General features: G+C 47.6%; 1 protein-coding gene across 1 annotated transcript in view; it reads right to left on the bottom strand.

Moving 5' to 3' along the window:
* The window catches only part of prr12b (proline rich 12b), a 32,911-nt gene extending 18,743 nt beyond the window's left edge, over window positions 1–14,168 (bottom strand). The window contains exons 1-6 of the mRNA XM_056288080.1: window positions 14,086–14,168; window positions 7,015–7,172; window positions 5,966–6,127; window positions 3,441–5,759; window positions 955–3,332; window positions 531–743 (exon numbers count right to left, since the gene is read on the bottom strand). Coding sequence (XP_056144055.1) covers window positions 531–743; window positions 955–3,332; window positions 3,441–5,759; window positions 5,966–6,127; window positions 7,015–7,172; window positions 14,086–14,168 — 5,313 coding nt within the window. The remainder of the gene's footprint in view (window positions 1–530; window positions 744–954; window positions 3,333–3,440; window positions 5,760–5,965; window positions 6,128–7,014; window positions 7,173–14,085) is intronic.
* Between the last annotated feature and the right edge of the window lie 645 nt (window positions 14,169–14,813).

Raw genomic sequence — 14,813 nt, 5'->3', positions numbered from 1 at the left:
ATCAGTTTGTCTCCTCTATAAAAAAAAAAGAGAAGTGCTTCTTATCAAGCTGCTCAGTACAATTTGATGAAGGAAATGAGAAAACTCTCAGCTAGGGTCATAGTCTGTTGAAATTTGCATTGTAAAATTTGTAATGATATCATGAGAGATTATTGTCAAACGTCTCAAAACTTTGAAAGTAATAACACTTGGCAGTATGTGACTGAAATAAATTTACACTTCAAACAGGTTTGTTGTTTCACAGCAAAGACGAGTCCAACATTCATCACAGAGACGACAGATTAAAAGGAAGCTTCTGCCAAAAGCATATGCCAGTGCAACTAATGAGGGGGTGTCTCCTCAAAATGAGAATATTGTACAGTCACATGACAATATTTACCACTTATTAACATAAACACTGAGCGACTAGCCAGTATATCATCTAAGAAGAAAAAGATTTAAAGGAATTCAATTTTTGCTGGGTAATTCCTGTTTCACTTTTCAAGGTCTACCTCTTTCTGTTTAGTATGAGCTAGAATTTAGCCACTCACCTCCTGAGGTTTCTGCTGCTGGTTCATCATTTTCTCTTGGGCCTGGTTCAGGTCATTTCTATTCATGTCCATTCCAGGGGTAGGGCCTGGACTCAGACCGAGGGATGGGGCTGAACCCACTGAGCCATCCGACAGGACCGGCTCAGTACTGGACAGGGAATCGGTCCTAAGCAAGGAGTCTGATGGAGGCAAGGAGGGGATGGGCAGCTTGATCTAAAGGACAGAAGGATAGAAAGACAGACACAGAAAGACAGAGAGAGACAGAGAGACAGAGAGATGGGAGCGTAAGCGGAGTGCCAGAAAAAACTAAATTGAGATAAATATTAAGACATTACTAGCATGACAAAAAAATATCTGTGACAAGCCAGTTATTTGTGATGCTTTGTATCGAAGGGCCCCATTTTGTGTTTCCACTCATTGTTACCTTAATTGGCCTGATAGGCTCCTGATGCTGCTGGGATGGAGGCTGTTGTTGTTGCTGATGCTGATGGTGAGGATAGGGAACATGCTGCTGTTGATGTTGGTGATGTGGATGATGGTGCTGCTGTTGTGGTGGTTGTTGTTGTGGCAGTGGTTGGAGGTGGTGTGGCTGTTGTTGGTGGTGTTGGTGTGGGTGCTGCTGTTGTTGGAAGTGCTGCTGCGAAAGCTGTTGTTGATGATACGGGAGGTTCTGCAGTTTATTCATGTCTTGATGCATCTCCACCATCCCTTCTTCTCTCCTGCCTCGCCCTCGACCTCGACCACGGCCTCTCCGGCTTTCTCCTCCCACTGAGCCCATCAGCCCCCTGCAGTAGGGGGGTTCTGGGAGAGGACGTATTCGGGGTCGACCCCGTGGACGGGGTGGACCCTCCCGTTTTGGTTTAGTTGGTTTCCGACCCCTCTTCTTGGGACCATCGTGGGGAAGGAGCTGTGGTGGTTGTCCGAGGGAGGGGTAACCCGAAGAGTGACAGAAGTCCATGTCGCCCATCATTGGGCTGAGGCCGCTAACCCCTGGTGCCCCCCCAGCCTTCCTGCAACTAGACACCAAGTCAGGCAGCAGGTCAGGAAGGCGGCGACTGTTGAGGCGAATATCAGCCGGGACATCAGCCTTGTCTTCGTCATCCTCAAACTCATACTCCTGCGCATAGTTTTTCTTTGTCTGTGGTTGTGGTTCCCGTCGCTGTTTGAGCAAGTGAAAAGAGCTGGTCTTCAGGAGCTTCTTGGGTCTGGAGGAGCAAAAGATAGGGGAAGTCAAACCACTAGTGCCTGAGTTTCCACCTACACTGGTATTTCCCATCATTTTGTTGACAGAGCCATCTGCTGGAACTCCTGAGCCACTCATTCCCAGGCCAGAAGTTTGGGATTGAATGAGACCGAGCTGCTCTGTGTTCACGGTGGAGGGAAGCTCGTGGGTCTTCAAAGATTCAAGATCCAAGTGCATGTTGCCATTTCCCGTTTCCTGAAGACTGTGACAGTACTGCCCGTATCCTTGATCACCATGGTGACCCATCATATCATAACCACCACCTCTGCCTCCACCAGCTTTCAAGGCCTCAATGCTATCTTGACCCTGCCCACGAGCCTGGGAAATTTCTTCTTGGCTAGTCTGCCCTGTTCCAGCATCACCAGTGCAGCTGGACTTGTAATCGTCAGAGCAGAACATGTCCTCCATCCCGGGAAAGAAAGAACGGTCTTCTTCTTGCAACAAGGAGTCTGGGAAGCAGATGGAGGTCATTGGCACAAACCTCTGCTGCTGCTGTTGCTGCTGTTGAGTTTGGTTTTGTCCGGCTTTGCCTGTGGGGCTCACAGTGTCAAACTGGTGCTCTTTGAGCTGGTCCAGTTGGGAGTGTGAGAGCTGGGACTCTGGCTCCCTTGGTTGGGGCTGTTGTTGTTGCTGCTGGGGAGTTCCCAAGTTGGATGCCAGCTGGTGGGGATGCGAGTGGGAAACATGAGAGTGAGAGAGCTGGTGGTGGGGGTGTGCTTGCTGTTGGTGGTGCGCATGGGGGTGTGTATGTGTTTGAGGCTGGTTTAGGTGGTGTAGATGTGATGAGGCAGATAAGCCCAAGTCTGGTTCAGAGAGGAAGTCATGGAGTTCAGAGGCTGTCTGTGGAGGATGATGTGACTGATGGTGGGGTGGAAGTCTATGCTGCTGCTGCTGCTGCTGCTGTCTGTGTCTGTCTCCACTGCCCCCATCCCCTCCTCCAACAGCCACCCCCACCCCTACCGTGCCACCTCTCTCCGAAGGCCCTCCATTGTCCCTGCTGTTTGCCCGTGAGAGGGATCGCTCCAGCATGTCCAATGGAGACACTGAGTTCTGACTGCTTTGGTTCTGTTCTCTGGATTGGGCTCCACGGCCATAGTGAGTGTCCATTGCTTGAGACTGGAGCTGGAGCTGCAGCTGTGAGGACTGGTTCTGGGAATGGGGGTCTACCCCGGCAGGCCCTGCGCCTCTGGCTGAACCCATCATGGCCTGCTGGCTCATAGGGTGCTGCTGCTGCTGCTGCTGCTGCTGCTGTTGCTGTGAGGGGGCTTGCTGGGTGTCCATCTTGGTGCGTGTAGTATGGGATAGGACAGACTGAAGCATGTGGGGCTTCTGTGGCTGCTCTGGTGGGGAATCCATCAGGGAGAGGGAGGCCTGGCTTTGTCGAGCCTGCTGCTGCAAATCAGGTGTCTTACGCAGGTAAGGCATGTCTGATGCATCTGTAGCCTTCTTGAGCTCCATTTGAGGGTGGCTGTGAGAGTGGGAATGGGTATGACCATGTTGAGAGTGCTGGGTGTGCTGGGAGTGCTGAGAGTGTTGCTGGGAATGCTGCTGAGAGTGTTGTGAGTGTTGCTGGGAGAGCTGGGAATGTTGCTGGGAGTGCTGGGAATGTTGCTGGGAGTGCTGTGGATGTTGGGAGTGCTGGGAGTGTTGCTGGGAGTGCTGGGAATGTTGGGAGTGCTGAGCATGTTGCTGGGGATGTGCAGACACATGTGAGGAGTGATGGGAGTGTTGTGAGTGTGGGTGCGAGTAGGGGTCTCCCCTCCCATAATGGACCACTGAGCTCAAGGAGTCATGCTGCTGTTGGTGTGGGTGGGCAGCATGGGAGTGGGGGTTCGTGTGTGACAGAGAATCCGCACCCCCTCTTGCTCCTCCAGATGCTGAACCAGGTATGGCTCGCTCTGCCTTGACTTGCTGCTGTTTCTTCAGTGACATTTCCAGTTGACTGTCCAAGCCGCCACCTGCCCCAGCAGCTGACGTTCCAGGACCTGTGTTGCTGGTGGCACTGTTGGTGCGGATGACACTTTGAAGATGGTAACGCTCCTCGGAGACTTTATTCATGTCATAGGTCAGCCCCTTGGCCCCCCCATCCCTGGCCTGCGAAAGAGGCTGGGGTGGCTGCGGTGGGGGCGGCTGTGGGTGATGTTGGGATGGGTGGGGAGCAGGACTTTGGGAGTGCAATAAATGCTGGATCAGGAAATCATCATCATCATCATCCTCCTCATCTTGTGAGCGCTCAACTCCAAGCATGTTGGTCTCCGATTTTGGCTTGGGGTGTGTGGGGTGGTAGGACTGGCTCTGGGTTGTCCGGCTGTCAGGATAACCTTGTGGTGAGGACATAAAAGCAGGGGATAGGACAGAAGAGAGGTATTTGTTGCCCCCTGCCCCTCCAGGGGACTGTACAGGGCGGGCAGGGGCAGGGGAATGCAGCCCTGGTCGGATTATAGCGGTGTTGCTGGAGGGGGAGGGGCTGGAGACAGACAAATGGTATGAACTGCTGCCCCCATTACCAACACCAGCAGCTCCACTTCCAGATCCTGCAGACACACCTCCAGTGCTGGTCGCAGCAGCTCCAGGTCCAGCCCCACTGCCCGTCGACCCTCCAGCACTTGCATATCCCAAGGAGGGACTACCTGCTCCCCCAAGAGAAGCTGGCAGGGAGCCAAAGCTTGAGTCTGCCCCATAGACTTCAGCCGAGAAGGAGCGTCCACTAGGCCCCAAACCTGCATAGCCCTTCCCCCCAGCAACCCCTGTTGCAGAGCTCAGGTCCTGGGCCTGGGGTGAGTTGAAGCCTCCATAAGGTTGGGCCATGTGTGTGGATGGAGGTTGGTTGGGGGAGTAAGACTGGGCTTGCTGCTGTTGGGGAGGTGTCTGGCCCGGCAGACCACCGCTGGACTTGACAGCAGAGACTGGAGAGCTGTACGTGGAGAGGCAGGGCTTGGACGGGGCCTGTTGGACAGGCGTGGAAGACACCACAGGTGGGGGTGGAGGAGGAGGGGGAGGAGGTGCCGACTGAGGAGGAGGCTGCTGCCGGGAGGGTGCAGATGAAGAGACAGTGGCAGCGTTGGCATTAGAAGAGGATGAAGTGGAGGAGGAGGAGGAGGAAGTGGAGGAGGCTGAAGGAGGCGTGTGAGGCGCGCGGGAGGAGGATGATGCTGAGCCTGAAGAGGAGTAGCCGCTACTGGAGCTTGAACTCTTGGACCCCTTGGGGCCGGAGGAGGAGGGAGCAGAGGAAGTGGTGGAGGAGCTATAGGGAGGTTGAATGATTGGTCGATATGCCTGCGTCTCAGTTCGGGGGGAGGGCTTTGGGTCTGAGGAGGGGCTCTGGTCACTCAGGGGACTACAGGACACTCCTGCATGCCGGTGGTGGGTGGCAGATATCTGCTGGTAGCCCGACGCTCCCCCACAGCTGAGGTAGTGCTGCAGGGGGTGTGCTGCTGAAGCAGAAAGCTGTGACTGGGCTGGAGAGGAGCGTTGGTAGTGCTTTATCACACTGTCCTGCCGCGGAATGGCCCTTTCCTGAGGGGGCTGGGGCTGAGGGGCGGCTGGGGGTGGCGGAGAGGAGAACATGGAGGCATTGTAGAGTTGAGAGGACTGGTCCTGGAGTTGAGAGGACAAGAGGTTAAACTGGGGCGGGCCCAGGTGACGACTGGAGGAGGTGGTCTGGGCCTGGGGCTGAGGGGGGCCCGTGGGCTCCTGCGTGCTGCGGTAGGCAGCGGCTGCAGTCTGTGAGGAGAGCAATCGGTCAAAGCCCAGGCTAGACTGGGAGGGCGTCTTGATGTGCAATAATGGATCATGAGGGGAGAGCAGGCCATTGGATGTTGGGCTGAAGGTGGGCGTGTCTTGGAGGGAAAGTGACGGAGTAAATGAACGCCCAGAGAAGGAGGCAGGATGCTGGTAGGCAGATAGGGCTGACGATGAAGGGAAGGAGCCTGAGCCCGGAAGGGCTCCCGAGATGAAGAGCTCAGCTGGGGCTGGTGTGTGCATTGCTGTAGGACACAGAGTCAGAAAGGGGGTATAAATGAAACATTTCTTACAGTATCAGATGATATTGCTGTAATGATTTCTATTAAAAAAATGTGAAAAATAAACCTCCAGTTGATAACCGTTATACAAATCCCTGAAATTATATTGATGTTTTCTTCGAAGACAGAAAAATGGGAACCCCACCCCCACTCCACATGCACACACTCACCAGTCTGCCAAGAAGGGGTGCGAAACTGGGAAAGGAGGGAGGAGGCGGAGGGGGGAGGTTGCGGACCCCGGGACTCAAGTGCTGAAATCAGATTCATGACGGACGGGTCAGGGCCTGAGGGACTAGCATGGTGCAGGCCAGCATCAAACAGTCCCGACAAACCTAAGGGGAGATGAGGAGAGGAGCAACAACAAACAATAGCCTTTACTTAATGTTAACACAGCCCACGTACAGTAGATTAAGATTAAGAAAAACATTTTAAAACAGCTGCACCTGAAGCAAAGATAAATAGATATATAAAATAAAGGAGAAGAGGCGGGGCTATAATGGCCATAACTTTTTGCATGTATTTCCGCATTTCTTGCACCGACCCAAATTGTACATTTCAAAATGTACAACTTAAGAAAAATATTAATTTTAATATTTACTAGATGTAGCCTTTTGGATTTACGGTTAAAGAGCATTTCTGTCTCATTTTCAGGTCCACTCAAAATATTTTTTCATGCATTATTAATTATATTGCAATTTGGCTAATACACATTACAATTTGAATCAGTACAACTTTTCTTCTTTTGATTTTTTTTTTCAAAACTGAAGAAGCTGTAACTGTCTTCCTATTTAACCACATTTATTCATTTTTGGGGTCCAGCGATTGAAACTATGCATCACACTGATCACATGCACTGATATGTTTGGTGTAGCCACCATTTCATCTATATACTCTTTCATCCCCATTCAGTCAAATTACAGCCATAATTGAATCTACTTGATATTTACAATACTGCTATTATGATATTATGCAGCTTTCAGATGTCTTGGAATACTGCCCGGTGTAATACTGAGAAACATCTATACCTGCCTCTTATCTTACAGAATAAAATGTTAAACCTCTCATGCACCAACGTAACACATCTCTCTATTGTAGCTTTGAATAAATCTCTTTTCGGGGTCTGCACACTGGCAGACCAGTAGCTACTGTTACTAGGCAACAACTTTAAGAATCAGAGGTAGTATTTCCAATGATACAATACAGATTTATAAAGCTTTACCTAGACTCCGCCCAGCTGCCCCCCAGGCTCCGCCCTGGCCAGAGTTCCCTGGGTGGTGATTGGTTGCATAGCCCTGCAGGGGGTGGGGTGTGCCATAAGCCTGGCGATGGAGCAGCTCCGAGTCTGGATGGGAGGACCTGGAGCTCCCATACACCAGGCTGAGATGGCCAGTGAGGGGGGGGGGGGGGGAGAAAAGGGGTCATTTCCGTATGAAGTTTGAAAGTATACATACTGAAGGCCAGAAGACTGCTATACGTCAGTTTGGCTGTTCATATTTTACACAATCTGGTGTGTTTTGGTGGAATATGTCGCTGAGGTTACGTCTTCGCAGAAGAGTTCCCAGTCAAGCTATGCATTATCAAGAACGGAAGAGTACGTGACAGAGAAATTAATGAACCCAATGAAGAGATCATGAGCAAGGGAAGTATCCAGCGAGCCTCTCAACATTCATTTTCCTTTCAAATAGAGCATACAAAATGATCATTGATTATGCATAAATTAACTTGTTTTCGAAGTCGTGCATTAATTTAACATGGTGATCTTGTCGACACATTTTTTTTCTTTCCTGACAGCATGTAAGAGGACATTTTAAGGTATAGGAAAGTTCTTTTGTCATTCGTCATACCAGGCTTCATTACCGGGGGGATGCAACAACTGCAGAATGGTTTGCTGTAAAAATTAATTTTAGGGGACGTCGCCGATCTACTGGTTACGCAAAGTGACACAAAGCCCGTGCGTTTTGAAAGAGGACTCTTTGTGAGACACGACAAAGCATTTCATCGACTTACGTCAACCCAATTTCCTATACCACCATCACGAATCCCAGAGAAATAATGCGTAAGTCGAATCGAGGAAGGCCGTGGTAATAAACTTTCGAGTGAGTAGACATATAAGACGTCTGTCCCTTACGTTAACAACATGGAGGAGAGGGTAATTCAAAAACCATACAAACACAGCTCTCTAAAATCCCATTCAGATAAAAAAAAATGGTTCAGAAGTCAAGGTATCAACAACCACAGTGCAGCGGCTCTCTCAGTAACGTGTGATGGATTGCCTCGCTAAACTACCTATACACTTTAATAAGGGGTCCTTATTTACTTCACCAAACTCTGGAACATAAAATAAGGGAGGCTAACAGCATCCCACAGAGCGAGAGATATGCAGCGAGATGAGCCCTAAGCATAACGGCAGGTTTAGATGAGGTTTTTTTTTAATTTTTTATTTAATTTCTTTTTTTTAACAATACCTGTGCCTTGCAGAAGAAGGAATAAGCTACAGAAAGTGAAAATTATATCAAAAACCTGAGTGGGTCATTTGAAAATTATAACACTAAAAACCTTTGCTTAGGAAACGTATGCCGCAATATGCGTTTCGCTCAGGTGCTGCATACATAGGCATGCAAAAGCACACTCACACACACACAAACACACACACACACACGATGACCAATACAACAGCAGAGGAGGCGGGGCCTAAGTAGAGCAGGTATCGTCTCTGTCAGTTTTTTTTTAATAAAATTAGATTTTCGTGTTTCTTCCTCTCGTCTGTAGATTGTGAGCAAAGTATATATATGCAACACACACATTTTAATGTCAGAAAAGCGTTCATGCAAACGGATTTTAAATGTGATTTTAAAAGGCCCTTGTTATCGGAAATTCTGCCTTCAGACATTAATATTCAACACAAGAAATCAAAACAGGGATTTTTTTCCCCACTTTCACTGCAGATCGTAGACGAACGGAGCTCCAATTATTTCCGTGTCTCCGGTAACATCAGTTACAGACCTACGCTGACTACGTGCCTACACTGTTGCAGTAAGCCCATTATTTGCAGCAACACAACACAGGAGCTGCTGTTTGCTTTAGTAGTGAGTCACACTTGACTGCATATTCATAATGAACTGAATCGCTGGCATCCGATTCAATCATTTCATTTTCCTCCTGAGTCCAGCCCGTTTTCAATAAACTCCTCCAGCGCCGTGAAGACCTCGCACACTAAATAGACGGTTGTACGGTCAGACGGTCGTACAGGTTGTTTGAATCGTGATGCGTTTGTCTGCAAGAGTGTGGAGCGTGCATAAACACGAAAGCCTCGGCGACAAGACTGGAACGGTTAACTCTTCCACCCGGCCGAGAGCCTCTGACCTTTGCTGACCTCTTTCCAAAATGTAGTTTTGCGTGTTCGCCAGAGGTGCGTTGACGTCACAGGTATTTTTCATTAATGAAGACGTTGTGAGTGTTTCCTGCCTCGGCCACGAGAGCTGGGCTAAGTTTAGTCACAAGCACTGTTGACGCTTGTCCCTCTGACTCAGCCTTTTTCCTCTGTGTGTGTGTGTGTGTGTGTGTGTGTGTGTGTGTCTTTGTGTGTGTGTGTGCGAGACCATGTGCACCATCTCTGTTTCCTGAATCAGAGTCTTCAAGACTCTCACGTTTTGTCTGTCTCTCTCTCTCTCTCTCTCTCTCTCTCTCTCTCTCTCTCTCTCTTACTTTCTCTTTCACAGAAACACACATGCATGTATGCATGAACACACACACACACACATGCCTATATAAGGGATCATCGCCCCACTCAGACACAAATAAGCACACAACACGTGCACTGGTCTTTGTAACACACACAAACACCACACAGTGCCATGTGTGTTTTAAGTGGCAGGTGATGGTTTTTATCGTCTTGATTAAGCCTTTGTGGTGACAAAAACCATGTGTTTTCGTTACCTCGTACACAATGAGAGCACGGGGATCCAAATTAATTCACGTGGTCATCATTCATTGTCCGAACGCCTGTCAATACATTTTTTTACTGAAGAAGGGAGCCCACACTTGCACAGGCAAGAAATTGACAAGCACTCAGAAAAGAGGAACTACAGTGACAGGCTGCCGTTGTTTCTTGAAAAGCAGAGAGCCGAATAATACCTGATTTTCTTGAATACTGCCCCTGTCCTTGGGCTCTTTGTTGGGAGCTCTTGGCCAGGACATGCGGTGTGTGTGTGTGTGTGTGTGTGTGTGTGAGACAGAGAGAGAGAGAGAGAGAGAGAGAGAGAGAGAGAGAGAGAGAGAGAGAGAGAGAGAGAGAGAGAGAGAGAGAGAGAGAGAGTGACAGAGAGAGAGAGAGAGTGACAGAGAGAGAGAGAGAGACCATGGAATGGGGGGGGGCAATTTAAAGGGGTGCTCAACCGATGTCTATAAAGGGATCCAAATTGAAATACAGAAAATTACATTTACAAAACTAAATCAATCCATGTCAAATCAGTTTGAACCCCCCCCCCCCCCCGCCCCTGCTCTCCCTATCACTGCACTGACTGACTGACTGACACTGGCACATCAGTTTTGAAAATGAATCAATGCCATCGTGCACTTTGTTTAAGTCTAATCTGCAAAGCACACACCTTCTCTACTGTGGTTTTCATCTCGTCTCTGGGTCACGACTCATGTGCAGCTCCGTTCTCTGCCTCCCTTCCCTTTTTACGCTCAACTAATAGAGGCTTTTCCCGGTTTGTTCCTTAACCCTACCTATCCTCTGAGCGTCACCTTTCCCTTGTTTCCCTCTCATCTCTCCTCCGCTCAGCCCTGTACCACAAAGCACCGGGAGAGAAGATCAGGAGAACGCCTCAGACATCTTGCATTCATCCAGCTGCCTCTGCCTCTCTCTCTCTCTCTCTCTCTCTCTCTCTCTCTCTCTCTCTCTCTCTCTCTCTCTCTCTCTCTCTCTCTCTCTCTCTCTCTCTCTGTTGTGCAGCCATCCAATTCTTCTTTTTGCTACTCTACCTTCACCACCTCCCTCATTCCTCACATTGCTGCTCCAGTTGGTGCCCTGAGTCTAACCAAGCCTCTTTTACAATCAGATCCTGCGGTAATAAAGGGTGCTGAGGTCTTAAACGTTGAACATTTTGCTCAAATAGGGAAGTGAGACTACATTTATTGTTTAATAACTGGAGCGCTCATGAATAAACATTTTCCACCTCTTGATATCGCCATAACAGGTAAGATAAATGCTGATGGTGCGAGACACCCTAATTTATCAACTTTCAATCTCAGTTTGAAATTCTGCCAGTCAGTTCAGTACCAGGGCTCGTATTTAAATAACTTCCATATCAATGGGATGATGAAGAAACCTGGCGAGGGATCTGGAGGCTCGATAAATTTTATTTAGTGAGTGCTGATGGAAGAATCTGGCTTAAAATGCAACATCCTCCATTGTGTATTGATTCATTATGTATTCATGAAATCATGCACGTTATGCTGTCATAATTTTCATGGTCTGTTAAGATTAGATTTGCTATTGTGTGTCCTGTACAGTTTATTGTAGGATAATGAAGGATGGTACTTAAGGCATCCCTTTCTCTCTTCTCTAAACACAAACAGGCAATCGTGCCACCACAATGAGATATGAATATTTTGTCATCATGCTCATGTATTTTTTTTGTGGAAATACCCACTTTAAGAAACAATACCATTGGATTTCAGCACTGACGTGGTTAATGAGTAAAAGCAGGAAGACAAAATGTCATATAGCATCTTTGCAAAGCAAATGTCATAAAATATTTCACAGGTCAGTGCAAACACCCAGATATTAAACAAATTAACACACAATACAGTAACACAACGACATCAATAATACGCCTGTCTGTGCAAAATGATTTTCAGACGCTGTTGAAAACTGTCCACAACACTGACCGGTTTAATGTCCATGATCAGGCTGGTTATTCTCATGCTCTTTTCCAGTTATCACACACAAATGCACAAACACAGAAAAGTCATATTTGTCAGTTGTCCTCCACTTTTTGAGGACTGATTATTTTCTGGTTGGAAGTTGAGAATGTGATTAACATAAGTTTATTTTACATATCACTAAAACATTAATATATTGTATGGTTCACGTTCAGTCTAATTCAGTCAGTTCTGAGTTGTATGTTAGCATGACACAATATAACAGATTGCTTTGCTTCTAGTTGTAGATGAGTTTCTTATCTACATTGAGCAACTCTCAAATATTGGGGCTAACACAGTGCAAGTAATAGCATGCAACCGGTGCTCTAAAAATGAGTGGCAATCCCTTTTAATATTACCAAAGTGGTTCTCTGACAATATAAAGGCAGTAAAATCCATACATTATGACTCAGTGCGGGGGGGGGGATAATTGTTGAGATTTTGCGTTTGAGGGCATCTGATACCGACACAAATAGACTATATCACTGAGACAACAGGTGGAATCCACCTTTTTCTTCTATCTCTGGGCTTGGAGGTGCGCTTGCATTTGGGCGTTATTATTGTTACTGCTGTTGTTATTAATAGTAATTACAAAAAAATATATATCTTTTCATATATGAAAAAGATCTAAGTGCTATATAGTACAAAGAAATTAATTAAAACAAGATACCCTAAAGAGGCAAGCACACGCTGCCCTGTTTAAACATCGTGTCCATGTCCTTTCAACGGGTTGTCAAGGCGACTGGTGCCGTGCGGCAGAGTCGCCTTTCAGGTGCAGCTAACGTGGAGCTAGCTCGGCTAGGCCGCGCTTTATTTCAACACACGCACGACAGTTAGGTTGAAATGGAAAATAACACTAAACACCCGTTTCGTTTTGTATAGGCGGTTGGAGCAGTGCGATGGACGTTGATTTGTTAAGCTACACAAAAGCTAGGTTCAAGGTAGCGGCTTAAGCGGCTAGCTGTTCCGCTAGCACTGACGCTAACGTCATCTAACTCACGTTGGTTAGTCCGCTAATTAGCCTGTCCATTAATGCTTGCGACGTAGCGGCGCACTCTCAAAAGGTTAAAGTGGGGTTGACGGTGTTTGAAGTGTTATTGGTGATACACAAATATGTACAGAGAGAGATATTATCTGTGTAAGAGCTGCAGTATAGCCGCGGTCAATATGCAGAATCATCTTGGAAGGTAAAAGTCAAACAGCCTGCTGGGTAATATAGCCTGTTTAGATTGTTGGCTAACGTTAGCTAATGCTGAATGACATCTACCGTCAAGTGGCTAACGTTAACTTTAGTCTCCATGGCATACCCACCAAACGTTAACCACCGTACTTTAATGTTATGTGGCGCTTTTAGGCTGCCCAAATCCTGCCTGATTTGCATTGCTCTGAATTTTACGATACTATCAGAAGTCACACGTGTTACCGCTGACTGTTGTAACGTCAACTGGGCTAAGATTACAGCGCTAACACGGACTCGAGACTAATCAAGTTTATAACTCGTTGGGCGCAACCACATTTTGGCAGTCTTATCAGTTCAATTCATGCAACTGGTTTCTATTAGCACGTTAACGTACCCATCGTTATTACTTGAACCACAGCTGGAAATAATGGCAAATTTTAAATTCACTAATAAAGATTAGGTAACAAAATTAACAGTTGTTTCTGCGGGCTCTGTACATTCCTTTATCTTCACGTCAGTACTCTTATTTTTACCGGAAAAAGGGACTCAATGCAGCAAAAGAAAGCAGCGATGTGGTCATATTTTCTATCATAAAGCAATTGCATTGCTAAACAGTGAGCTAGCTACCGTACTAACCAGCTACCGAGATTGCAGTAGCAGTATGCATCGCATTGCCAAATATGTTTTATTTGTATAGCTAATTAATAAGCTACCAATGAGCCTTGCACTGCACGCATGCAACGAATCTCCAAAGCTAACAGTGCATATGGAGACAAAGCAAGAACGGAGGCAAACGAACAAATTTCATTGCCATAATCAATCTTGATATTTATTTTTATTTTTGACAATACGCTTGCAGGCGGTATCCACCAACCCATCCCCCTCTTTTCGCCCATCTCCTCCGCTGTCTCGGTGTACCTTCCGTATCACGCATTAACCCCCCGATCGCATTCCTCGCATTTTCGAGACACCCCCTTCCTCGCTAATGACAATACGGATAGCTATACCTGAGGCTTGCTAACAATGTAACAGACCCGTGTAGACTACGTGAATGCAGCAGGAGCGATAGAGGGAGCACGGATTGCATTGCCTCTACAGGCATGGGCATTGTTACAGCAAGCTAAGCATATTTATGCATCCAGTGAAGACTGTGGGTGCTCATGCACGGCCACAAATACTTACCTTGCTTTCGCCGATCTCTCATAACTCCATCCCGTACCAGCGCCCAAATCACCGAATCCTGTGCCAGGATAATTTCTATCCATTAAAGAAAAGACTGGGGATAAAGATGGAGAGATAGCGAAGGGGGAAAGAGGGGAGGGAGGATATGTCTTGGATTCTCGCACGCTATCACTCACTCTTGTCCCTTTTCTCTCTTGCTAGGTTTCTGTTTATTTCTGCCGTTTCACGAGCAAGTCCTCAAGACTGGGACCAACGCGGAGGGGGAGAGGAATGGAGGGGAGGAGGAGAAGGAGGAGGAGGGGGAGATGGAGGATACAGAGCGGGGAGGAGGGGTTGGATAGGGAGGGGGGGGGGTCACACCAACCACCACCACCACTACCACAAAAATCCGGTTTCTTCCTCCCCTCCCTCCACTCGCCCCCTATATATTTCAATGTCTATTGTCTTCCTCGGCAAAGCCACTGGTTCAGCTGTTGGCGGAGCGTAAATCAGTCTGCAGGGTAAAATATTAGATGCTCCCACATTCCATTGAAGGGTTACAACGTAATAGCCCCCGTAGCCGAGCCAATCCCGCATTCTAGTAGATTTAATAAGGAAGGCCAGCCCAAACAAAAAAAGGCTAAAACTAGCCCTTGTGTATATTGTCTATAAGAATCTCCGCGCATCATTTCTCGTTGTTCCCCTTTATTAACTACGACGCAGTCAATAAAGAGGGGTCATTAATTTGA

The sequence above is a fragment of the Lampris incognitus genome, chromosome 10 (genome assembly GCF_029633865.1).
Source record: "Lampris incognitus isolate fLamInc1 chromosome 10, fLamInc1.hap2, whole genome shotgun sequence".
NCBI classification, from domain to species: domain Eukaryota; kingdom Metazoa; phylum Chordata; class Actinopteri; order Lampriformes; family Lampridae; genus Lampris; species Lampris incognitus.
The sequence above is the reverse complement of the archived record's forward strand: the minus strand, read 5'-3'. Positions and strand labels throughout refer to the sequence as shown.